The sequence below is a fragment of the Alligator mississippiensis genome, chromosome 6 (genome assembly GCF_030867095.1).
Source record: "Alligator mississippiensis isolate rAllMis1 chromosome 6, rAllMis1, whole genome shotgun sequence".
NCBI lineage: Eukaryota > Metazoa > Chordata > Crocodylia > Alligatoridae > Alligator > Alligator mississippiensis.
In genome coordinates, this window is record NC_081829.1 from 92,227,137 (window position 1) to 92,254,513 (window position 27,377).

Sequence of the window (27,377 nt, forward strand, 5' to 3'; positions counted from 1 at the left end):
TGAATGATTTAAATGTACCCAAGAATATTATGTTGATGAAATGTGATGATCAGATAAGAGATAATATTACAGATAATAGATCATATAACAATGGGACCTGTCAGGATAAAAATAAGTGTGCATTCTGGAGCTGACTGTTCAGCTTCCGTGCAGGGAAACTGTTCAGTGCTCATGTGATTCAAGAGCCAGGAAAGAGGCAGCTGAGCTGAGAGGATCAAGCTCTTTTATTGTGATGGGTGAATTGAAGCACTTAAAGGAAACCTTAATTTATATTCATTAACATGTGATTTTCAGAACATTCACCTAGTATTGAGCTCATTTGCATCTCTAAGTTGCATCTTGAATTTATCTACATCAAATCCTGAGCTTTTAAGGAACAGAAGGGCTGATTCTCTTCTCTTGAATTAGTTTTGGTTCTGGCAAAGCTCCCTTAACTGCACTGTAGCAAATGTTGGCTTACCCCACACCCTCTACTCTAAGCTGGAGGAGAATTTGGCTTATGGACATCCCAGAACAGTGTCTGGGCATAACCATATTTCCATATGGTTTATGTAAAATAGAACACAAATATTATCTTTTCACACATTCGAACTGTTCTGGAGGCAGATGAGCATCACAAATAATCCACCTACATATCCCTGCAGTACTTGCAAGCAGTTTTCATTTGCCATGGGACAATATTTCAGCAATTTGTCGGCCTTCCTCAGGGGTACACAAATGAATGTTTTCAGTTCCTTATATGCCATCAGTCTTTTCTAGGAAAACTGCAGTTACCAAATACAACAGTGTAACAGCAGTGTACACTGTGATCCTTAAAAGGTAACCATAGATCAGAAGCTGCCAAATTAATTAAAATCATATATGTGCAAGGGACCAACTGAATTCGAGGGGGCTGCCCCCCGATTTTTGCGGGCAGACTATGGGGCCCAGCAGCTATTTCATGGGCAGAGCATTCATTGGCTGCGAGGGCTGTCATCATGCAGCCTTGCCCCTTGCCACTGATTGTTGGAGAGGGGTGGGGCCACGACAGGCAGCCCTTGTAGCCAATCAGGGGTGGGGGCGGCAGCCATCTTGCCAGCAGTCCTCCAAGCAGGCAGTCCCCTCTCCCCCCTTTCCTGCCCAGGCAGGCTGCCGCAGCACCCTGAAAACTGCTGGCTGCCTCTGGGGAGGCAGTATTTTATTTTCCGTAAGTTTGCTTTTATTTTCCCCCTGCAGATTTCAGTAGGTCCCTACTTATTGCACAATATATGTTTCAGATACACTTAGTTATCTGTTCCTCTAATATTTATCCCTTAGATTTGGTCCAGGAAATATGACTATCTATCATTCTATTTAGCCATGCTATTCTGATTCTTGTGTAGCTTTTTCATTCTTTTGTATAGGTTTTGTTACCTCTGATTCAGTTTTTGTATAGAATAATAATTTTTATCTCTCTGGCAAAGACCGGACAAAGAAAAAAATAACCCCCTTCCCTCCATTAACCATGAGAATATCTAAGGAGGATGAAAAGGATGTTGAATCTGAAAACATGCTTCAGGCCTCATCTACGCATTACATTAGCATGTTAATCACAGCATAAATGGGCTGGGGTGGTGCAGTCGCTAAGGCCCAAGAGGTCACAAGTTCAAGACCGTAGCAGAAGTATTCACCGCACAGCCTGTCAGATTCACTGAAATCTATGAATTCTGCTAAATACCTTGTCACAAGAACATGAAAAAGAAAAGGAAAGGCAGCATAAATGGCAGGAGGGCTAGACATGTACCCAATTTAAGGTGCCATAAAATGGCAAATGAGCCATAAAAAGGTTCTACATATAATGTAGAACCCTTTTATGGCTGGTTTTTGACACCTGACACTTGCCATCAGCCAGTTGTTGGGTCTGGAACTAGTCCTGATGTGGTATTGGCCCCAGCCTGAGGCTATGGGGTGGGGATGGTGCGGGGAACGAAAAAGGCTTTCCTGCCTGGAACTTTAAACCTGGCTAGGCTGTCGGGTATGGAGTTTAAAGTCCCTGGCGAGAAAGCTCTTCACCCCCCTTGCCCGGAGCCTCTGCCATCCCGTGTAACACTCCAGCTAGAGCTGCCAGGCATGGGATTTAGACAGCTGATTGGCACCCCCAGTTTGGCAGCCCCTGGTCTGATTTGAGAAGGCTGAGGAGAGATGCAAGGTTTTCCGATATTAAAAAGCAGTTAAAAAATGATAAGTGATCAACTGTTTTCCTTTGTCCACTTGGTGAAAGATGAGAAGAAATAGGTTCAATATAAAATAAAAATAATTGAGATTGGGCATTAGATAAAATGTTTTTCCTTTGTGAGTAGTGAACCACTGAAATAGGCTATTTGGGGACTTCCCTTCACTGGAAGTAGTGAGATTAGGCAGACATCTGGCAGGGGTGATACTTGATTCTGTCTTACTGCAGGTGTTGAACTAGATCAGGGGTTCTCAAGCCCTGGGTTGGCTGCTGGACCGAAAGTGTCCGCGGACTGGCAAACCACATCTCCCCAGAGCTTGGCGGAGAGGCCACCCCCTCTTCCCGGTGGATGGGGGTATCCTTATCCATCTGCCGGTCGGAAATTCTGGCCACGGTCGGCTGTGACTACTGGGCTGCGGTTTGCCGAGCTGCAGTCACTTCCGCACTGCGGTTTGCCAGGCCACAGCATAAAAACTTTGAGAACCCCTGAACTAGGTGATCTGTCAAGATCCCTTCCAGTCCTAGCGAGCCGGTTTGCTTTGGAATGGGCAGTGTACATTATTCTGTGGTGTGGAGCTGTGAATGGGGTTATTGTAATAAAAATAGCTGAGAACTTCGATTGAGGGTACCAGTAGGCAATTTTTTTTAAGGCAGAGATGGTTGGCTGTATCAGCATAGATGAAAATATAAGATAAAGCAGTAAGTGTCCTATATTGAATACAATGCCAACCATAGCAGTGGGGGCACCCTGAGCATTATTTTGGCCTCTGAGGGAAGAGGGACTAAGAGCAGGCTTCAGCAAAGAATTGTAAGAATTACGCTGTATTTTCAAAATTAGGAAGGAGTTTGGAGCAAGTGATTTAGATTATTGAAAAGTGAGGTGGGATGTTGTAGACTGTCATTTATTTCTTTCAATAGAGTGAGAATTAACACCCTTAGTTCTTCTACTAAGAGGGACTGAGTCTAAAGGGGGCATGGAATTTATTTTGCTTTTTGACTTTGCACACAACATGCTTCAGCAATGGCAGAGAGGCTTTCTGGGGATCTTTATGTAGTTGAATTTAAAAGGCCCTGTGTTACTGAAGAATAAGTGGAAAAAATGTCAAAAGAACAATTGAGTGAGAGGGAGTTTTGGTTTCTTCTCATTAACATCTGTTAAACAATTAGGATATTAACCTTCACTGAAGGGTCAACACTGTGACTTCAGCAGACAATAAATATATAATTCACAGGCGTCCTCCCTTGTGAATTTTTTAGCAAGAGCAGAAAAGAGGAGACCTGATGATACTGATTTTTCTAGGAGGAAAACAAAACAAAACAACCCTTCCAGGCAGCCTTTACATGTCACAAAGAAGAGAAAAAATCCTTCTGTAGGTATCGTTTAATAATGTGGCTTAGCTGCCAGTCTTCTGTTGGGATTCTTAATAGGCTTGTATATTGTATCCTTTGATTTGCTTTTGTGGGGTTGAAAATATCACAAATTGCCTGTATAGCTGGACTGTGTCCAGAGAGCACACTGGTGTGCAGAGAGGAGCTCCTGGGAGCAAAGCGAGAAGCTGACTACACCCTGCAGAAATCTTTGGGTGGTTATCTCCATGTCAACCTCTTTAGTACTCTTTCACATTGAGGGAGTTCTCACTGAGTAATTTCTTTTTTCCACATTTTTGTAGATGTAGTAGATATTTCTAACTGATGGAAATTTGTCCTAGGAACCAGACAGACAAGTTTGCCTTGTGCATGAGTGCGCTACATCAGTAACAGAGGTCTTGCTTTTAGGTCATGCAATAGCTGTTGGGTATAGCCAGTCTTTTGACTAGTTGGACTCTACCACATCTGACAGCTGAATACCCATTTAATTCACCTAAACATTAATCTTTAGTAAACCATGTATTAAGATTCTATTTATATCAAATATAAGCAGTATAGAAAAGTGGCTACTACTGTTAGAAGTACCTTAGCTCAGCAGTTCCCAAACTCTGACAGATTGCGCACCACCAATTTAAAACAATACAACCTTAAGTATCACCAGCACATTTTTCAGTTCAACCTCTAGTACCACCAGCAAATTTTTGTCCTATAATTATAATAAATCAGTTAACGCGTACCACTGACAGGTTGTCTGCGTACCACTGGTGGTACCTGTACCACAGATTGGGAACCGTCGCCTTAGCTTTTAACAAAATGCATCTCTTTCTGCCTTTTGAGAAAAAGTTGGTTTCTGGCCCGTTATATCAAATAAACAGAAACAGATTATCGTTTTTGAGACCGAATGATTTATTGCTGTGACTTTTTTCCCCGTAGGGGTTAACTGGAATTTGAAACTCCTCCAGTTTCATTTGCCTGTGATACATTGGTCCACTTTGAAAACAGCATAATTTACTGTTCTAGCTTCCCACTTCAGTCAGCTACAGCCTCAATCAGATTAGAATAAAGAGAAATACTTGACCACAAAGGAGGTTAATAGTCTAAAGATAAGCCCATCTTTAATATAAGGAACAGATAATGCTTTTACAATCCTTAAGGGTTTTTTTGGTCTGTTTTATATCCAGGTATATTAGAAGAAATGTAAACTCGGTGAATGTGTGGTAATAAACCACTTGGGCAGAATTTAGATGTGTACTCTGAATGATACCAAAAAGCAAGAAAAGATTAGAGGTCTGTTTACACTGTGAGGAAATATTTCTGCACTTATTAATAATTTCCAAAAAATCACTATGGAAGTTTGGAAAATATTTTTGCAGAGATGTGCATGTAAACCCTGCTATTCTACAAGATTAGCCAGGGATACACTAGGCAGGATTAGTTGTGCCTTCTATACTGGATCCATATCTTCCAAGGGGGTCCTCGCGTATGGAGCCCCTTTGGAACTGCCGCTTATTTGTGAAATTGCACCTCAGTCAGGGTTGTACCACTTAGTAAATTGAATTTGCAAGTTCAGGTAGTGCTTATACCTGATCTTTACTGGCCATTCTCACAAGTATGACTGGGGGGCACTGATAGCTCATTGGCAGTCTGAAAGCCATTTAATTCATTCATGTTTATATTTAAACTCAAGCAAAGTCTTTAAAAACTGTATCATTGTTTTGGCAGAGATGAACAAGAGATCGATGCATTGAAGGAAGAAGTGGATAGTCTGAACTCCTTGATTACTGATCTCCAAAAGGACATTGAAGGCAGTCGGAAAAGAGAGTCTGAGCTACTGGTATTCACTGAAAAACTAACCAGTAAGAATGCACAGCTTCAGTCTGAAAACAATTCGTTACAGAACCAGCTCGATAAGCTCACTTACAGTGAAAGAGAGTTACAGAGGCAGCTGGAACATGTGAGACAGACCAAAGATGATGTGGTGAGTACAGTGCACAGTGTCCGTAGGTTATCTGATATGGACTGGTTTAAGGTATAGATTTGGGGCTCCAGCTTCTTCGGCTACATAATGAGGATAGAATTTTGGCTTTTGTTCAAAAGAAAATGAAAGATTCTGACCCTTGTGGTTGGAAATAAAAGACTGAAAACATGATCTGAATGTAGCCAGTGCAGCAGCAGTAGGAGCAGATTCCTGAGTCTGCCAACTTAGTGCAGTAACAAATCTGGTGTGTGGATGGCCTTATGTATCCCAGTGGTAGTGAAATCTAAGACCTGCTGTCTTTAGGGGTGAGGGAAGAATCTTGTTGCTATTTTTCTGCCCTTCCAAACACAAAGTTGTGCCCCCCTCCCCATCGCTGTCCTCTAGAGTTGTAGGGGTGACGACCCAGGATGGAGCCTGGGCTGTGTGAATGGAGTCATAGTGTGAGTTCAGTGTCATGGATTGCATTGATCTGGCATTTTACATGATGTGATTTGCACATGAAACTGGTTTCTGAATGTCCCTCGTTTAAACTTGGTGTGCACAAGGAACTTCAGCTGGCATAGTTATGTTGGCTGAGGGACAGTGGGATTGATACAGATGAAACATCAGTCCTGGGTGTAGAGACAGCTTTTGCTAGGACAGATGATTTCATTCTGGAAGGAGGTATGCACAGACACAAGTGGAAAAGTTAGGCTGGCAAGAGTGTGGTTTAGTGATCTAAACCGTGGCATTTGTGTGGTTAATCAAAGTGCCTCCGAGTGACAGCCCAGGCTTGGAAAAAAAAGGATTTACTTGTGTGGTGGAAGACTAGAACCTTTTAAGGCCTTGCCTTTTGTCTTCAGGCATTCAGACCGGAAGAACATTGGTCATAGAGTCTAGTCCCCTGCAGCCATATTGTGCTGTTCCATTCATACATTTATCAAGCTCCTTCTCAAGGCTTCTCTTTGTTGCTTAGAAACCTACTCCTGATTTCCAGCCTAAATTTATCTGTGGCCACTTTATACCCTTTTGTTCTGTGCCAGCTGTCCTGGAATAGCTCTTCTGCATCTGTATACCCTCAGTGCGTACTGTCAATCTGTTTATAAAGAGTATGGTATATCCGCTCAGCCTTTGACTTGCTTGGCTAAACAACTGAAGCTCTTTTAGTTCCCTCTCAAACTAAGGTTTTCCATTTCTCCCTGATGTGTTTGATCAGAGGAATTGCTACTGGGGAGCATCCCTTGCACCACCCTAAGAGCATTGAGGATGAAAAGTCAGGGCTCTCGGTTTCCCTTGCTGGTCCAGTTGCTGACATGTTGCCCTGGCTAGGGTTGCCATATTTCCAGTTTCAGAAAAGAGGACATCTGTCAGGGGGACACACCACTCCCAACCTGCAGTCCCCCATCCCTGCTGCCCCTCACTCCCATCCTGCAGACCCCTGGCCCTACTGGTGTCTCTCACTCCCAACCCCCTAGGCCATGCTGGTGCCTCTTACTCCCTACCCACAGCCCTTCCAATCCTGCCAGTGCTGCTTATTCCCTACCTGCAGCCCCCTGCTCCCCTCAGCCTTGCTGGAGGAGGCCCCCAGCTGCCCCTGTCCCAACCAGCTTGGAGCATGGCAGGTGGCAGTGGGAGAGTAAGTCTGGCCCTAGAGTGGGCTGGAGGCAAGAGAAGGGGAGGGCTATGGCCGCCCCCCCCCCCCCCCCCCCCCCCCCCCCCCCCCCCGGGCTGGGGCTCCAGTACCGCTCCAGGTGACCTAGCCATGCCACTCCTCCCACCCTCCCTTAGTTGCGGTAGCATCTTCTGGCCACCCCACCCCCACAAGCACTAGCACCAGCCCTGGTGCCACTAGCCCAGCCATGGAGCTCCCTGCTGCCCCTGAAGGGCCCCCATCCCCTTCCCTTGCTGGTGGGGCAGGTGCCTCCCCACCGCCCCCCTACCCTGCCCCAGTACCTGGACAGCTTCCCCCAGCACCACCAGGCACTGCCCCGCCGACACAGGCACAGACACGCATGTGGTGCCCCCTGTCTTCAATCGCCCTTCCCCTGCTCCTGCTAGTGGAACAGAGCAAAATCTCAGACACTGGTTGAGATTTCAAAAAACCACCTGGATGGAGATCAGATAATCCAAAAAGAAGACATGCTTGGGAAAATATGGATGTATGGTAACCCTAGTCATGGCACCCTTCCACAGTGGTCATGTTGATCTTAATTGTGATATAAAAGAGTGCAAGATCCTTGGATAGAAGGCAGGTGCAGTGTAAGTGAATGTGTTGTTTTTGTTAAGCAGATGGTTACTTCTGGTTTTTATTTGTCTTTTTTTTTTAACATTGTAAATTCAGACCAACAAATTGCAGAAGGAGGAAGAGCTGCGCAGACATGAGGTCTTGGCCTTGCAGACGGAGTTAGATTCTCGACAGAAAGAGCTAACAGCGCTGAATACCCAAGTGGATGAACTAAAGGATGAGCTGGTTACTCAAAAGCGGAAGCACACAGCAAATCTTAAAGATCTCACCAAACAACTTCAGCAAGGTTGAAATTTTTTCCAGCTCCAAACAGTAGTGTGCGCACTAATATGGTCCCTCCCCCCCGTGCTGGTAGAGAGGGGTTCTGGCTCTCTCCATTCATTGCTAAAGAACACTGTTTGCACCTCATCAACAGTAAATCATGATTGCATGATTTGAAATAGGTTTGCCGTAAAGTAAATAAACCCATGTAACACAGCCATCTTACAACAAACAAACACAAACTCTTGGATTTTTACCTTCCCTGGTTATACCAGTTGTGATATTCTTCTGGGTAAATTTGGTTTATCTGAATTCTGCTATATTGTGTGTTCAGAACCTGCCAACGTTTTCCTAAGCCCTTACTGGAGCTGGGATTGTTTGTGGCATTTATTGTTTGATTTTTATCAAAGAGCTTTATCAGTTTAATTATGGTTGTAGGAAGACTGGTGAATAATTTGTGTGCGAAGTAAGTGAAAAACATTAATAGTTCAGAAGTGCATCCGTTCCGAATGCAGTTTGATGATAATCACATGTGCATTTGGAGTTTGCATGGAAACACAGCTTTTGTCTCGTCTTCATATTGTGCAAGAGGGAATTCTGTTTCCCTTGTGTATGCGTGTATGAACCTTTCCTCTTCACATGCATTTTCCCCTTTTTACTGTAGCATCATCCAGCTCCTGGGAGGAACAAACTCGGCTGTCAGCTACCAGGAACAATGACAACTAGGATAACACTGATTCCATAGAACAGAGCTGTGTTATGTCCTTCACTAGTTACTTAAAAAGCATGTTGGATCAGTAGTATGTGTCATTGTTCCAAGACTGTGTAGTACATGGAATTCTTTTCTCACCCAGAACTGGGGCAGAACAAACTAATAAATGTTAGACCCTGCTTTTTCTCAAAAGAGTTCAGGCACTAGTATTTTGAAAAATGCCTGAATTTCTCTAAAGTTGGAAGCTATATATATACTGTGTTGGGTTAAGGTTTATCCTCATTTTGGTAACCCTCATCATCTTTTACTGTTAGCACGAAGAAAACTGGAACAGATTGAAAACGGTAGTTATGATAAAGAAGTCAGCAGCATGGGAAGTCGTTCTAGCTCATCAGGTAACTTAAATAGTGGTTTGAAGTTTTTACTGTTTTAACAAAATAGTCTCCTGTAAATACCCAGAGATACAGTATTGCACCCATTTGCCCGATGAAAGCCCTCAGGTCTGTTTAAAGTTTGGTCTCTTGTCTCCTTCCCCCCCCCCTTTCTTTTTTTGTCTCTCGGTACATAGACCTGAGAAGTGCAGTACCTGCCACTATGAAGTATCTGGAAATACGTGCAGTTTGAAACAGCTTCATTTTTACCTGTTGCATAATTTACCTGTGAAATTCACTGCCATTCACTATTATGGCTGAGAACATAATACCTAGGCCTCTCGATATAAGTGTAGCCACATGCTTTGATTACAAGAGTTAAACAATAACCATGAGAGCTAGCTCCTACTTTTTTCAATTTTTATTGCATTGATGTTTAAAAATACCTTAGACCCCATATACACATTACACTTAAGGCGTGAATAACCAGTTAACTTCATGTTAAGCTGTGTGTGACCCAACTATACATTCAGTTAATGGCATGATAAAACAAGGACCAATGGCAGTTGGTCTAATAAAAGATAAGTTGCAAAGTTATTCCACAAAAAATGTGTAACAACTTTGTGGCTTGGTCTTATCACACCATTAATTCAGTGTGTGGCCAGGTCCTGCCTGGCTGGGAGCCCTATTAGCTGAGAGGGCTCGCAGCCACAGGGGTGTACCACACATTGCCCTGGCTGTGAGCCCTGCAGCTGGCATGGGACGCTGCTGCAGATGTGAGTCTCCTTGGTGTCCAGCTCGCAGCTGCAGAAGCTTGCTACTTGTTGGTGCAGGAGGAGCCCGAAATTGCGATCCTGGGCTCCCTCTGCACTGGCAGTAAGGCGTAATTGGATCTGATGCTGGATCCCATAATCACAGCTCCTGCCAGGCATGTGTGGATCACGCCTCAGATCCTACTGCGCCTTTACCTGAAAGTCTAGAGGGGCTCTTAGATGATTTCCTTAAACTTAGTCAAAAGAGATATTAGCGGTTGGCTCCAACGTGGTTTGATATTGATATTTGATACTGGGTAAATGGTAAATCAGTTAATGCACTTAAAGGCCTAGGCAGACAAGGTTCTTTGGGTAAATCTGATATCTTTTATTAGACCAACTTAAATAGTTGGAAAACAATTATTAAGCAAGCTTTCGGGTTCAAAAACCCTTCGTCAGGCTAAGGAAGTTTCTGCAGTTGGTGCGTGTTCTTCCTGGATGGAATGAAGAGTAAAGAAGCCAGCGGCTGGGCTGGTTTACTTTTCATTCCATCCAGGAAGAGCCCGCACCAACTGCAGAAACTTCCTTAGCCTGACGAAGGGTTTTTGAACCCGAAAGCTTGCTTAATAATTGTTTTCCAACTATTTAAGTTGGTCTAATAAAGGATATCAGATTCACGCACAGAACCTTGTCTGCCTATGTCTTTAGACCAACACGGCTACAACCTACACCCCTTAAAGGCCTAGTGTACTTATGCAGAACATTGTTTTATTATTTTTAGCACTAAGATAATTTTTCGCCTTCAGCATCTAGGCATTAATTTATTTGATCAGTAACAGATAGTATTAAATTAGGTTGATTTATATAAAAAATTACATGTTCTGTCAGCGTGTGGATTTGCTGTATTGAGCCTTTTCTTTTTACTCTCCCCACTGTTTTTAAAGTTGCCTCAGAGCTTTTCAGGATCCCTCCTGTCATTAAGTAGGAAGAGGCTAAGTTTGGGGCACTCGTGTTGGAGATTTGCTGGTCTACGCTGAAGTTTCATAAAGCTTTAACTATATCAGTTTAGAACCTTATGAAGGTAAAACCAGTCAGCCCCTTCTGCTGGGGCAATAACACCAGTAATACATTTATGGAGATATAAATATATCCTTTACATCAGTACAGTTGTGCTCATCGTAAGGAGTTTTACCACTTTCTGAACAGATGCATTAAAATTATATGAATACAGTGGACAGGCAAACCCGGTAATGGCTAAATGAGATCAGCATTCTGTGAAAACAGTATTTAATCAAAGTCCGGGGCTGCTGCAAATGGTAGTGATTTACTGGATGGTGTATGTGGAGCTGGGTGGAACAGAAATACTTTATTTTTTACTTTGGAATTCTTTAATGAGCACGTGACTGCATTGGCAGGTTCCCTTAATGCTCGAAGCAGCAATGAAGATAGGTCGCCTGAGAATACTGGTTCTTCGGTAGCTGTGGATAACTTCCCAGAAGTGGACAAGGCTATCCTGATTGAGAGGATAGTCAGGCTACAGAAGGCTCATGCTCGGAAAAATGAAAAGATGGAGTTCATGGAGGATCACATTAAGCAACTGGTGGAGGAAATCAGGAAAAAAACCAAGTATGTACCCCACTGGAATCATATGGTCTTTGGTGCTTGGCTGCTGCATTGTGACTTAGAATCTTATGTAAGACAATTAATTGGCTTAAAACAGAGAAAAATTAGGATAAGATAGCTGCAGCCACAGTGTACCTCAAAGATCATAGTTTTTACCTTACTATTGTAAAACAGTTCTAGAAAAAGTGACCAACTAGGAGGCTGTGGATCGCTATCATGGTCCATTTACTTTTTTTTAATTCATTGGGCTGGGATTTCTGCAGATTTGCGAACCGCTGTTATACCTGAATGCTTGCCTAGGTCTATTCTACCCATGCACTTGGTCCAATAAAAGATATCCTCCACAAAAATTCTTGCCTCTTGCATGTAGAGTCTTGCATAATTCCTAGTGGGGGCCTTTGTGTACAGTAAAAATAACAGATAATATTTGATATATATTGTAAAAAATATCAGAGCTAAAGGCATATACTTAAGAGTGTGATATACTGGGCTCTGGTTATGGTGCTGCTTACAGGGTAGGCTTTTCCTGTGGGGTTGCCCAGTTCAGTTATAGCTGGTCATAGAGTGGAAGAAGTCATATATATGCTGTCTTTTTTCTGGGGAATTGCTTTTTGCTGTTAAATTGATCCCTTATGAAATACGCCCATTTATTATATTGGTGCCTCAAATGATTGTAAGCTCTCTGCGGTAGGGATTCTGTCTATTAATTGTGCGTACTCAGTAACCTTAGGGCAGTAATTCCTGATCTGAGTCAGAGCAAACTGGTCTCTGAACCAGTGGATAGCAACTTAGTGAATGAACAGTTGCTTAATAGGTTTTGTTCTCAGTTGGTTGTTCTGTGTCTGGCCATTTAGTGTACGCTATTCACACTGTCCTCTGAAGACAGAATTATTGCTATTTCCTCATGGGTTTTCCTATGGCATGTATCATTAGGATATCTGAGTGCTTGACACTTTTAGGATACATCTCTGCATGTCTGAGATGGGAGTGGGATGGTATTCATCATTCTGTAGGTGGCAGACAGAGGCACCGAGGATTTCTGGTGGGGTGTCTTCCCCAGATCCGTACTTTCTCAGAGTAGTCAACACCGTGTAGCACGCCTAAGCCTTGAAGCTCATTTTTTTTTACCTCAGTCAGGTAGGAGCTCTCAGCACTGCTGAAATTCGAACTCTCAGGTCTCAAGTTGTGAACTAGAAAACGAGGCGCGAACAATTGGTAACATCTTTGAAAAGTTTAGTTTAAGTGACTGACCTGTGTGACAGGCATGGGCAGAATCCACATCTCCAGGTGGACATCTAACCGATTTAAGCATGAGCCCATCCTTTCTCTTTGTCATCCCCTGCATCATTTGCTGCTCCCCTTCTAGCATTATTGATGTAAAGGTCTTCCAGGCAGTCTCCTTTCCACAGCTCTGATTGATTCCTTCCCAGCACAGGTACATCCCTTTCACTGAACGAGGTAGAGATCCTGTGGACAAACAGTAGGAATGTATTACTAAGAGTTGTTTCATAATGTAAATGTTGAATTCAAGTTGTGACAGTTTATCTGCTTGGAAGCTTTGTCACATCTCCTTAGTTGTTTTTTTGTGCAAATAAAACTGACAAAGAGAGATGCGTTCTGGAATTGCTTTAGACCGTAGTCAAGCTACGTCTCCAAGAACAGTTAGAAGTACAAATCTTGTGTGCTCTTTGGTCCTTTGCTGAAGTGAAAGCCTTCAGTCCTGGGCTTGGGTTTTGTCACTAGGAGCGCTTGGGGCGAAATCCTGACCCCATGTAAGTCAGTAGGAGATCTGTTAGTGACTGCAGTCAGGGACAGGATTTTGCCCAAGTTTCTTCTTATGAGTGAGCCCTACAAACTGTTATGTTGGCTGATTATTCACTGTTGATGCTTTTGTAGCTAGAAATGGGCTTCGTTGTCCAAGTCCTTCCCCTCATCTGAAACACCTTTCTAAGCTGGGGCACTTATATCAACCATGGTTTTGCTCATCAGGGTTACAGTGACGTCATTTTCTTCAACCTAAATATAGTTTAAGTCTCCTTGAAATAAGCTAATATTTGGAGCAGAAGTCAGTCTCTGCAGTTGCAATGCCTTGTGATATCTGTCCTCATTTTCTCCAGGATTATTCAGAGTTACATTCTGCGAGAAGAAGCTGGAACCTTGTCCTCAGAGGCCTCTGACTTTAACAAAGTTCATTTGAGCAGGCGTGGTGGGATCATGGCGTCTCTGTACACGTCTCACCCTGCCGACAGCGGGCTCACATTAGAACTCTCTTTAGAGATCAACAGGAAACTCCAGGCTGTGCTAGAGGATACTTTACTGAAGAACATAACACTAAAAGTGAGTACCTAGGCTTTTCGTTTGCAGTTCTCTAATACCAACTGCCTTAAATAGATGCAGACTACCAAACGAGACAGCACTGAAGGGCAGAGAAAGTATACTCAGATAGGGCATGCCACCTGATTTCTGTACAGGTCAGCATTTTAATTTTGTATGCATAACTATGAAGATTGTGTATGTGTCTTACTAGGCTCATAACCAAGTAGTAGGTAACGCATCTTGAAAGCGCTGCCTGTCTTATTTCATAAGCGTGTTTTTACATATTTATTAGTTTGAGCTTTGAACTGAAGCAATAGCTTCTAGAGAAGCCTAGTGGAATCTTGAAATCTGAGGAAATGACTTTATCCTCCCTGGCATCGGATTCATTATTGATGGGGGCTTTACTCTTCCACCTTTTCCATGTCGGGCACAAACGGGGCATTTTCAGAGAGCAATAAACCCAAGTCTTTAACTTTGTTTTAAATAGTAATTTTTAAATTTGCGAGCAAGTATTACACTCACTAATGTTTGCCTTTCCTTCCCTATCCTTTCTTCACAGGAGAACCTTCAGACACTTGGAACAGAAATAGAACGGCTCATTAAACACCAGCATGAACTGGAACGGAGGATGAAGCAAACGTAACTAGAGTTTTTTTGGAAAGACCAGAACAAAGATGCAGAAAAGGCAGGTGCTGCAGGCTGTCAACTTAAGCTTCTCCTGGAAATTGAGTGCGCAACAGTTCAAAGATCCAATCTTGCAAAGCTTTTAAGTATGCAAGCTGTTCGCTTTCTCAAGAGAAGGGGTCTGTAGACTCGGGTTGTTTTGCCTGTTTGATGTTAGCCAAAGGCATTGCTGAGCTTCACTATACACTACGTTCTTCTGTTGAACTGTACTCTGAAACGACATCCAAATGCTTTGCGGTGTATACTACATGTAGAGTAAGTTTCAATGAGATTTTAATTTCTGCCCTGTGCAATTAAATAGTCTGCTAATAATGGAGCTTCAAAAAAAAATTAAACTGATTTTTTTTTTTTTTTTGCTGTTGGACAGATCCAGTACTGCTGAGCTTCAAGGGCTTTCAGACAGATTCTTCCCTACCCTCTATAAATGTTTCTGATATTTAAGTTGATTAAGTAGTTTTAATGTATGCATGAGAGAGGTTTTGTTCTAAAGCTTTGTGTTTTTTGTTTTGTTTTTTTTAAATTAAGGACATGGTATTCCATAAATTACCATTTGGAAAAAAGTTTAATAGCTTGGGAATTTAAAATGAATTGACCTGCTTCTTGTTTTTTTAAAGCCAGCTAGAAATTGAAGAGTTAAAAACTTTTGTTTCTGCTGCAGTTATTTGGCAAGTTTAGTTGATATAAACTCGGATTGCACAAATGGTTAGGTGTATACATTTAAATAATTTTGAACTCAGGTAATTTAGTTTTATAAAATAAGTTTTTTCAGACCTTCAGTATAATTAGCATAATTTTTAAAGTATGGTTTGTTTGCTATGTGTATCAAATCTTCCCTCCCCCAGTCCAAGGTAACTAATTAATTAAAGAAAAAAAATTCTGAGCACGTTGTGTTTGTCACATTAGTTATAAGTATAGGCCAGCCAGTAAGATCGAGGTGAGACATGAGGAGTGTGTTAAGTGGTGAGTTGCAGCTTATTGGCTGAACTGTAATTGCAGCACAGAAATCTGTGCCAGATCTTGAACTTTACTGATGTGTGAAGTATTAAACTGTCAAAATGACACTGGGTAAGATTCCAGGGGATACCTCCATCCTGCTTTGACAGGGTGACGGGAAGCTAGCCCTGCAGTGACAACTTTAAAAGTTGAGTCTCAATGCTATACTCATGCAGCTTAGCATCAGGAAAAGTAATTTACCTGGACTGGAGTAGCTCCACTCCCGCAGTAAATGTATATTTTTATACATTTAGTGCTTGCTTGATCAAAATTCAGAGCCAGACCAGTTCATCATATAAATATATGAAGTATATACTGTATTACATATTTGCACTTAGTGCTCATGTACAATAAAAACACTTTACGTATTAGTTATTTAAATTTGAAAGGACAGCTTTTTTAATGATGAAAAAACAAACCCGAATTTTCTACCCTCCTCCCCACTTGTGTCATTTGCAAAATTGATCTCTGGTTGTGTCAAAACACAGGGTAAAATTTACTAAAGCATCTAAGTGGCTTCCATTTTCAGAAGCCTCAGTGTCACTTAAGCAGTAGAAGATTTTACCCCAAAGTACTTGATTTGATTGATGTGAATCAGTCAGTGAGACTGCCCGGCTGGTTAGAGATGAGCATGCACGTACATATTTACAAGATCAGGCTCAGCTTGTTGTTTAGGGTTGCTCCTGAGTAGCTGGCGTTTTTACTCCCCAACAATAGAGGTAGTAAAGAGCTAATGATTTCCAATAAGGAGAGGGTCATGTGGCCCCTCAACCCTTAATGCTGGAGGATGTCTTCTTTCCCAAATTCCAGGGGCAGTGAGAGCAGTTCTGCAGTTTTGTTGTGACCCTTAGCCAGCCCAGCCTCAGGACTGTATCTGCTGCGCATATACAGACAAACTATTCAGGACAGCAAGGCAAAGAGGGCAGCGACTTCCCCTGGAGCAGCTGGCATACGGTAACATTGTCCACTCTTACTCCACAGTAAGTGAATGTTATACTGGAGAAACTTACCTTGGAACAAAACAGGTTTAAGCTTCCCTGATTTAACTTGTGCTTACTGCAGAGTAAGAGCAGACAAATGGCTAATTATCCCAGAATAGCCAGTAAGTCCCTGCTCCCTTTGAACTTGCTCTTCGTTATCTGTCCACACTCTGAATGTTTGTGATGGGAAAGTGGGTATGGGGCAGTGAAAGCTAGCCTCCTGAGGTGAAATCCTGGCTCATTATGAAATCAGTGAGTTTTACTATTTCGTTCAAGAATGCCAGGATATCGCCTGAGGGGCAAGGTAAGTTTGTACAACTGAATTTTAGGCCCTCTGAGACAGTATTCAGGAATAAAGGTTGTGTGTCCAAACATAGCTTAGCTCTTGTTTGTTTTGCATTTTTATACTTATATGCCTGTTTGGCTTATTTTCCTCTATTAAACTGATTCCCATATTTTAGATTTTGGAAATAAGCTCACTCCATATAGTACCTATAACCGTTTAATGTATGTTCTTCAGCTGTTTAATATAAATGAAGAAATGTGATGCAGATGGGATAAGTGCAATGATAGTGCGGAAATTCTTTGTAGTGCTTCTTGACATCACTCCATTACACGTCTTAAATTATTTTAGCACGCTAGTTATCCTTTTGTCTTGCTTAAAAATGCTGCTTTCTGTCTGTGACTCTACAATTCTAGGGGTTTTTTATCTTTGCTTGTGTATGTCGTTTGCATAAGCAGCCAAAACCTCCTTTCATTCACCACCTTCAATTTAAATAGACCAAGATGTTAGAAATAAAGCCACAGAGGGGAAACGTCTTAAGGCTTGACATCTTCACATAGGCACATCTTTGGTCTTACATAAGAAGTTTTTCTTGACTGTACTCATGTCTGTTTTCTCTTATGCAAGAAGATGCTAATGGCTGGAAAAATGTGTTATCCTTATGAACGTTGTCAGTGACTGCTTTTGTTTTCAGGGTACAGATCAAGAGTCAGATAGATGGCTTCACTTGGTTCAAGGAACACGAATGCATCCTATAAAAAAGAGTTGAAACAAGAACACTGCTGCTTTAGTAAGGGAATAGTTTAAATCACAGAGGAAAGTCGTGACTGTAGACAGCCAGCCCCCAAGTCCTATGCATCAGTGGTTCTGCTTAATCCTTACTTCAGGAACATAATGGTTTACATTACAAGGTTTTGAGGTATACTTCTGTGAGGGTCATGAAGAAGTAGGATAAATTTATTCTTATTAAGTAATAGTCTTAAAACTATTATGTATTTTAATAGTTAAGTATTTTAAACCTAGGTGTCCCAAGTAAGTTGGGGCTTCTATTTTCAAGAGTCTGAAACGACTGTCCATTTCTCATTGAAAATTACCAAAGTGGGGGACACAACCTTGAAGGCTCTTCTTGAAAATAGGAGTCTAAGCCAGAAGCCTTTGGCTGTTTACATCCTACAGAATGCTTTACCCACTTCTGAATATATCATTCTTTTGTAATGTGTATATCCCACATCCGGAAGTACAGGCCACACTTCCTACAGAAACTCTGCTGACCTTTCCCCATCATGGAAGGGCCTCAAATATGTTCTAAAAAGCTAGTGGGTCCCCTGGATATCCTAGACCCTGGTGATGGTTTTCTTATTATATCCACTTAATAGAGACTCTTACTTCACATAGTCTTCTGAAAGCAGTGAGATCTGGCGTACATTCCTCAAAAATGTTCTAATCCAGGTCTGTTCAGTGTCAACCTTTTAAACATGTTTGTGTTGCATCATAATTGTTCTTGCTGTGTTCCTACTGGAGAATTCAGACCTCAACTTCCCATTTGATCTTAACCGTTAAATCTCTACCTGTATAGGCCACCATGCTCTGCGAGGAGGTTCACAAAGGATCAGGCCTTATTCATGGTGTGGGGAAGAGGCTCCTCTTCAGAACTTTTCTTTTTTTTACTATTGCACAGCTCTGATTTCTTACCAATAGGTGGCGATAAAAATCAGACTTTCCAGGCCTGTTGAAGAGTTGAAAACTTCGCCAAATAAAGAATTTCCAGCTAAGTCACAGATGGTGGAGAGTGGTATTAGGTATTTTCCAAAATGGAAGGGGTTATTTACTTACCCATTTTGTGTTCTGATGGTAAAACTATGTTTAATCTTCCAATATATGTATGTATGTTGTATGAATATACACATAGTGACTATTGATTTGATTAACTTTGTAGATATTTGTTTCTGTATAAATGAAGTTTAAGACATCACTATACATTATGTATATATTGTACTTTTGAAATAATAAACAGACGTGTGAATGCTGGTTTTTGGATGTGTCATGCTTGATATACGTTTAAATAACTAGTAGGCAGACTTTGAGTTATGTCTGCACTCCCCACTGTGGTACAAGCTAGGTCTGGGAGTAAAAATTAGCCTACACAAAGCTCCTGGCTACCATGGCTAGAGTGTTTCCAATACCTGAGCTAGTGCAGGTGTCTCTGTGCTGTACCACATGGTACCCTTGGTAAGACCTGGTCTGAAATGGCACTTGATAACCCACAGGGGCTTGGATAAATCACTTTGTCATAAAGGATAGAGCTAGACACATGCACCCAGTGCTGATGTTTACTTATCACCAAATTTTACCATTTCTCTTTGCACCTGGTAGTACCTTACTCTAGAGTAGCCCTATTTAACAGAAGTAGACATAAGGTGGTGCTGATTTATGCATATGTGCGCATGTTAATTAACAGCCAATTCTGACAGTAAAAATAACCGCTAGTTTTAGTTATCCTGCCTCACTTCTTCCCTTGGAACAAAGAATGTAAGATCTAATGAGCAAAATTGGAAGCCAAACCAAACGTGTTTGTATCGATGACCAGTCAGTGCTTTCTGATGACCTGTCCCTGCAACTCTGTCATCCAGGTACATCCAACTTCATGCACAGTTGAGGCATGTCTATCTGGGAAGATTAGACTAAAGGCTATTGACCCACACATTTCTCATTAATGGTTGTACTGAAATCAGTGGCTATGGCAACTCCTGCTACTAGATCTATTTTTTCTGTTGCACTATATAAACGAAAGATGGCAGTATGCCTTTGTACACCGCAGGTGAACTCTTACTATCTAGCAGCAACACCAAGAGAAATCAAGATTGTGTTCAAGCTATATTGTACTTGAGCCTTCCGAAATTGGAAGCAGAATTTTTCCTGCTGCAACTGTAGGAAGACAAGCACTGTAGAGGATCATGGGCTGCTGTAATTAGTATCGTAAGTGTTTAAAACTCATTTAAAATGCATATTGCATAGAGAAAATACAATATGCCCAGTAGCAGGTCACACCTTTGCACTCTTTGTAGTTGTGCCCCTGTGCTTGACAGATGCTGAATTCAGTCTAAGTTGTGCCTATGTCCCTTTTAACTGTAATATTAGAACAGAAAAATCGAGACACTTAGGTAAGTGCAAAATGGCATCTTGGAGTATCTGTTTCCTTTGTCAGAAGTCGTGATTCCTAAACCCTGTCGGAGCAAGCCTGGCAGGGCCAGCTGAGCTTCTAGAGAGCCGATCTGGGCCTCTGTCTGACCTTTACAGACTGACCTACCTGCACAGGCTGGTGATGAGGAACAGACGGAGTGCTTGTGTCTTATAATAGGTTTATTAGCAATATACAAGCTCCGTTTTCATAGATTGCAGAGTGAAGTGACGCTACAAAAATGGAGGTGGGGTGCTGTTTCTGTTCCTACTGAAACTAATTGCAGACTTCTGTCTTCATGGGAACTGGATAAAGGGCCCTTGGGGTGTTTTCTTACTGTTGGCTCGACAGACTTGTCCCAAGCAAATAGAACTTGTTTATCTATCATCTCTTCCATCCCCTCCACCAGCAACAGGCATGGCACGAGCAAAGCTATCAGTGTAGCTGCAGATTTGAGAGACAGACAAACTATCTTCCCACTGGCTCTGCAAAGAAACAGCAGCAACTTAACTGAGACCAGGCAATGGAGTAAAGATCTAAGTAGTAATCTTACCTCTGCCAGTTGCTGTGCATTATCCCTATTTTACAGATGGGAAGTGAGATGCAAATATATTCCTACTTTATAAGAGATTTTACAGCTGTGTTAATGGAGAGCGTTTAAAAGGTATGAAGCAGTATACTTATTTGTGCTTAAACTGCCAATGTAATATCAAAGCTATTGGGGAATAAATCCAGAACCCTGCAATTTGACCCCAAAGTAACAGGGTTAAAAAATTATTATAAGCCTCAAAAGCTGGAATAGTCTGAATTGTTAGGTCACACTATTACACTAATGCATGAAAATAAATCTTGAAGCAGGCATGTTGGGAGGATGTGGGGGTTGGGTGGTGGGAAGTGAATTATACCAGATAGCCTTGTTTATCTGAATAAATTATACTCGGCTAATGTGTAACTGCTAAATGTTCTGTTTACTATGTCCCTGAGCATCCTGTTCTGAGTGGCATGAATTTGGGCAGCCTTTTAGCTGTCAGTTTTGGCAGGTAATTAAATCTGGATACTGCCATTGATGTTAATGAGAGTGCCCACATGCTGAAAACAAAGTGAAAGAGGGCCACACCTGAGACAGCTGCCTAAGTTCTGGTCTGAAGGTATAGGACATATTCCTGAAGCACACCTATGCACGTGCCCAATGCCTGCTTCAATTAGGACGCTTCAGAGTAGACTTGATTAAGCAGGCTTGATTAATCAAGTAGGCTCGATTAGTCTGTTGGAGCATTCAAATTAAAATGTTCCATCAGCCTCGGCGTCACATTTCAAAATGGCGATGGGGGTGCTCTAACTAAAGCTTGTCGAACATGCTTTAGTTACAGCGCCCCACCACCGTTTTGGAGCACGGGATACTAAATACATGAGACGCTGTGGGCATTTGAATTAGAGTGGCTCGAGAGAAAGAGAGAGCGGCTTTAATTAACCTCCCTCTTTTCCACTTCTCCTGGATCATGTGTAAAGATGTCTGAGGTTCCTGTGCAGTCTGTGACACTCTTTTAAAGGAAAAAAACATTAACATATTCAAATGGATGGGGAGTCTGGACAGTCTAATCCGAATTCTCTCCTTACTCTATCGACAAGAAGCTTGATGAGCACAATGGTTGGACTGGGAATGCAATGCAAGACCCTTCTCCTCTGGACCAGTGGTCAGTCTTTAACTTAGACATTAGTTATTGAGGGCTTGTCTGCACTGTAGAAGTGATCTAGGAAAACAGTCGCATGCAGTCCTGAGAATTTGGCATTCAGAGTCTGACCGAACAGGAGGCGGATGTACAAGCAGAAGAGCTTCATGCACACGCGTAGCACAGGAAAGGAGAAAGACATGGATAAACAGTTGAGCTGATTTGGCTTTTGACAATTGTAGATGAGCCATTGAACCACTTCCTGGAAAAATGTTCAGTTTAAATGAAGTTTTCCTTCCGTGTGGAATGGGTGAAGTTTGAGAAGAGAGAAGTGATGAATTTGTCAATAAGCCAGAAGCAAAGCTACCAAATCACATTTTTTCATGAGAATAATGTTAAGCCATTTCCTTTGCTAGGGGCTTTCATTTCTGTCTTCCAAGGCTGCTCTCTGACAGCAATGCACAATTCAGCTGATTGAGATGGATACATTTATCTCTTTAAATCTGAAAATAAGCCATTTAGATGGCAACATGTGCTTTCTGAAACATGGTACCTTGCGCTGGATTTCGCATGGTTTATAGTATGTCTTTGATCAAAGGGCAGCCAATGCTACTAAAAGCTTTTGGCAGATTCAGCAGCAGCCCAGTGATGAGTTGTTTCCCTGGGGTGGGTGAAGTCATGGGTTAGAATCTCATTTTGGTTTAGAAATGGTGATGACTCCTGCGTTTGGGTGGGGGGTGGGATTAGATTACTTTGGGGTCCCTCACAGCCTTGAGATTCTACAAACGTGAGAGTTGAACTACTTGCTTTCTATTCAGACTAAAGGGAGAAATAATTAAATGTTCCTTTCGTTAGGAATAGCTGAGACAGTAGAAACCCCATGCAACAGGGGCTGGAATTCATTGGTGGAGAGGGATGCGTGCCAGAGCGAGCAAGCTGCAGACAGCAAGAAAAGCACTGGTAGTGTGGCCCCGAGAGAAAGCAGAGACCTTTTCTAGGCATAGGGCTGTTTGGAACGGCAGGCTTAGAGTGAGTGAGGATCTTGCCTCCTCTATGCTCCTACTATGATCTGATAAAACCGGGCTTTGTGTACAGCATGTCCATAGGAAGGGTTGCATCACAGCTGGTTTAGCTATATCAGCTGAGGCCCCGTGCAGAGATCCAATATTGATTCCCATTCCAGCCACAATATAGTTGGCCCCTTTTTATTAGCTCTGTTATTGTCCTTGGTCTGAGCTCATTTCTTTCCAGACTGGGGTATTCTGACTGCTTGAATGTTCCTGAACAGCAAATCCTTTAAGGCCTAAGCTGGTTTACATTAATTGCTCTGACTTAAAGGTGTTCCAAATGGCCTGTTCCAGCTGCAGGGCCACTGCTTGGGATAGAAAAGCTCTTTAATAAGAGAGCTCATAGATGCACTGCCTGGGGCTGAGGGGACGAATTGTATTCCTCTGAATAGGCCTGGAATACGTGTCCCAGCAGTGGAGCAGGGGTGCGTTGCACTGCAGTGGGTTTCAGCTGAGATGCGCAGATACATTTCCGGCCATTTGGAACAGCTTTAAGTCAGAGTAAGTGATGAAAAAAAAAGAACATTTCTTGAAAGATAGGGTTGCTGCTGTGTTGTTAAAGGGGAATCTCAGCATTTTCCAAATGGCAGTGAATTAAACCTTGCAACCTCCCTACAGACACAGACAAGTGCTTGCCTTTTAAAAGAGGGGTAACTGAGGGGCAGGAGTTAAGTGACAAACCCAAAGTTATACAGGATACTCAAAGCAAAGCTGGGAAGAGAACCCATATCTCTTGGTTTGCTAGCACATGGTACAACCGTTGGTCACATCTTTTGCCCTTGCAGAGGTGCAGGCTCTGCTGCACAGAAGCAATTAAATCATGCTTGCTAGAAAGTGTAAAGTTGGTGATTCTCGCCAAGGGTGCCATAGCACCCTGGGGTGCCAGGAGATCTTTCAAGGGTGCCATGGGATGCCATGCAATGTTAGCAGTGTTAGGTTTACAAACATGATTCACAAGATAAATCCAGAAATTTCGGAGTATTCCATAGTTACTGTCTTTTTTAGTTCTTTGCAACAGAAAAACTGCCCTAATACTTTTCTGTAGTAAAAAGAAAGTGAAAATTAAGTGCTGTCATTTTCTGAAGGGTACCTTTTTCCTTTTTAGATGATGCCTTGAATCATCTAAAAAGGTCGAGAACCCCTGGCATAAGCATTAGCTTGTGTCCCGTACAGACTAATCCAGTATTACAAGCAAGATGGATCTGACAATGCAATAGGACTTTCACAGAAGGTTCTGCTACCTTTACCTTCAGCTTTTAGGCCTCTTTATTTCATCCTAGGGATGGACCCAAACCAAGTCTCCGTATCTTTTTTTCCCCAAGTTGTAGCTAAAAAGCCTTTGAAGATCGCTGCCTTGCAACCAGAGGATCTCTCAAGTGTATTTACCCTAGCAGCAGTGAGTCGTTGACAGTGCCCTCATCCCCGGGCTTTACCGGTGGTAGGTTAATGCATTCTTGGTGTTTGGCGGCAACGTGCCTTGTAGTTATGCAAGTGTTGTTTTTTTTGGTTGTAGGAATAGATGAATACTTGTATGGGTTGATTTAGATAGGGATGTTCTTCCCTTGAGCTGGGGGTAAGAAGAGATCACCTCCGGAGCGCTCTCCCAGCCCTAAGTTTCTATGATTATATGATGTTTTTGACGACTCATTAGTATGAAGCAAAGTGTCCTGAAACAATGCCGTTTTGCTACAACAGCTCGGCTGCCTGTTGTCCTGTTGATACGCATTACTGCAGCTGGGGTGTCTAAAGCCGCTTCCAATAGGAGGTGCTGTAGTAAGATAGTATTTATAGGAACCTTCTGTAGAAATTCCTTGATGATGAGAGATGTATGCAAGGATAAAATCTAGTAGTGAGAAGACTCCTGCAGGTAGGGAGAGAAAAACTGAATGATAATCATAGTCGCTAACTGGATTCCTGTGCTGAGCAGGTGAGCATAGAGGGGGATGTTCAGCTAGTTGACATTCTTCAAACATAATAGGAAAACTGTAAGAGCGCAACAGGGCTGGAAGAAAGGGTACACAATGAGACCAGGCATGCTGTTGAGATGATAAGATACAGGCAACGTAGTGGAAACACAGAATTCACTAAATAGCAGGAGGGAAAGTAAGAAAACAAGAAAAATTACAGCCAGTTTCATTCTACGGCAAATAGCAGATGCAGCAAAGATAATGTCACGGCAGACCTGGGGGCCATATACAAGAAACCCAGGGACCAACGTACGTATCTGCACAGAACCAGCGATCACTCTAAATACACCAAGAAAGCTATAATGTTCAGCCAAGCCATCTGATACCACTGACTTTGCACTGAGAACGCCCGTGATCGTCACCTCACAAATCTCAAAAGGGCTTTCACTCACCAAAGACGCTCCTCCAGATAGAGATCACACTTTTCACAGAGCCATTTGGATACCATGTGAAGAACTGCTGGAGTACAGAAGGAAAACCCCCATGAATCTCACACCACTGGTTATGACATACCCCTAACTGGACCCTATATGGAGAATCTTGAAACAACTGCAACCCATACTAAAAGAAGACCCAATAGTTAGAGATTTTCCCAGAACTACCCATCCCAGCTTTTAAACGAGCACAAAACCTCACCTACCTCATCACCAGAAGCAAACTTCCTACAGCCCAAAATACACCGAATGGATCTAGACCGTGCCATGACAAGAAATGTAAAACCTGCCAACACATCTCCACCACCCCCACAATTACTACACCCCGCAACAGAGCTATCAGCATTCCTGGATCTTGCAGCTGCACCTCCAGAAATGTTATATATCTCATCCAGCGCACCAAATGCCCTGTTGGAAAATATATAGGAGAAACCAAACAACAACTGCGCACCAGAATGAACACACACCGAAAATCTATCAAAGGCAAGAATACCCAATTACCTGTGGGGGCACATTTCTCACAAGAAAACCACTCTCTCTCCAGTCTCTCAGTCCTGATCCTCAAAGGGAATTTACAAAACACCTTTCACAGACAAGCCTACGAACTTCACTTCATCAACCTACTGGATACAAAAAATCACGGGTTAAATATAGAGATTGGATTTATGACACATTATAACCTGCCTAACATCTGACTCCCCAGGGAACTTCTCTATTATTTACCAACTATATTCATTCACCTTCCCCCCACCTGTCTCTCAGTCATAGATTAACTCAGTTTACATTTTCACTGACTGGCTTTCTCGCATGCATACTGGCTTCTGGCTTCTTTACTATTCCATCCAGGAAGAGCACAGACCAACTGCAGACGCTTTCTCAGCCTGACTAATGCTATTTGTACCTGAAAGCTTGCAAAGAAGAATATTTCCAACTATTTGTGTTGGTCTAATAAAACATATTAGATTTACCCAAAGAAACTTGTCTGCTTATAAAAAATAAAATGGCTCATGAAACTGACTCTCTGTTCTCTAAGGCCTCACTCATGATGTCTTAGCCATGATGCCTACAGGAACTTAACACAATTTTTCTTCTGGTATACCTAGCTTGCTGCCCATCAAGTGGACCAGTATCATCGTATTGGTTTATCTGTAGCCACATGTTGTCTCTTGTATGCTTAGATTGTAAGCTCTTTGGGACAGGGACCATCTGAAGTTGGTGTGAGCCTCCTGATCATAACTTCAGGACACTATGAATAGGATCTTTTTAGTTTAATAAAAATTGCTAAGTGTTACAATTTGCTGACACAACAAAATAAAAGAGTGCACCCTATTGAGGAAGTAAGCAGTGACTCCTAAAATGAGATTTTGCATGCATATGACATTAATCCAGTGCAAAACAGCAAAATAAATTGTTTGTAAAGCTCAGGCTAGCTCCTTTGTTTTCGCATCTAGCACAGGACACAGACAAGGAAGATGAATACACAAAACAGAGACACATTTGCTGTGCAGTAACCAAAATTACTGTGCAGTATGGGTACGTGTCTACACATTCACACCTGTACTGCACAGTAAATATGGTGACTCATGCTGACCTCAGTGTAAATTTGATACCTGCATGATGCAGGTATCAAATTTATGCCTGATTAGTTACTGTGTAGTAATGCATATGTAGACGCTTTGCTGCGCAGTAACCCAGGGGGCCTCCTTGCTGGGTCTGCTCAGCCACTAGGGCACCAGCCTGAGCCCAGCCCCAGGGTTCCTGGCTGGCTGCCTCCCTTGGCTTCAACTTGAGACTAAAGTTAGTTCTAAGCGCTGGCAGCCCTGTGGCCAGAGGCTGGAGCTTCCCCTGGTGGCCGCACAGGCACATGGCAGGCTGTTCTGACCTGGGATTAAATTTAGTCCCAGATGCTGGCCTATACCAGTTTACTGCACAGTAATTTACTGCACAGTAATTTTAAGCTGGCATAAATGCACGTGTAGGCATGTCCAGAATGCAGCATTAGCAACTTCCTAAACAAGATGCAAGAGTCAAAAGCAAAGTTGCAGCCAAGCAAAACAAAATTAAAAGTTAAGCAATGGTGCACTCTAAATTAGAAGCAGACAACCTAAGTCTGAAATGTCAGGTAAAAGCCACAGAAAGCATAACTCTCACCTGAACAGAGTGAACTTCATAACTAAGGCTGAGCCTGAGACAAATGATTCATACAAGTGACAAAGCAAGACATATCCAAAGCAGTTAGTTATATACAATGTCATCCCTGCAGCAAAGCTGCTAAGAAGATTTCAATGATATGGTGGAAGAACTGGGTTGTCTTTTAGGCGTGTT

The 27,377-nt window shown here is 42.4% G+C and overlaps 1 protein-coding gene across 5 annotated transcripts in view; it reads left to right on the forward strand.

Annotated features, from left to right (window-relative positions):
• Positions 1-18,764, forward strand: part of CCDC186 (coiled-coil domain containing 186) — a 48,470-nt gene extending 29,706 nt beyond the window's left edge. For 4 of the 5 annotated variants that reach the window (XM_059730136.1, XM_059730139.1, XM_059730137.1 and 1 more), the window contains 6 exons: positions 5,282-5,537; positions 7,858-8,047; positions 9,049-9,129; positions 11,273-11,483; positions 13,598-13,817; positions 14,356-18,764. In XM_059730136.1, coding sequence (XP_059586119.1) covers positions 5,282-5,537; positions 7,858-8,047; positions 9,049-9,129; positions 11,273-11,483; positions 13,598-13,817; positions 14,356-14,439 — 1,042 coding nt within the window. In that variant the 3' untranslated portion in view covers positions 14,440-18,764. The remainder of the gene's footprint in view (positions 1-5,281; positions 5,538-7,857; positions 8,048-9,048; positions 9,130-11,272; positions 11,484-13,597; positions 13,818-14,355) is intronic. The other variant, XR_009463137.1, reaches the window with a different exon arrangement.
• Positions 18,765-27,377: the final 8,613 nt, after the last annotated feature.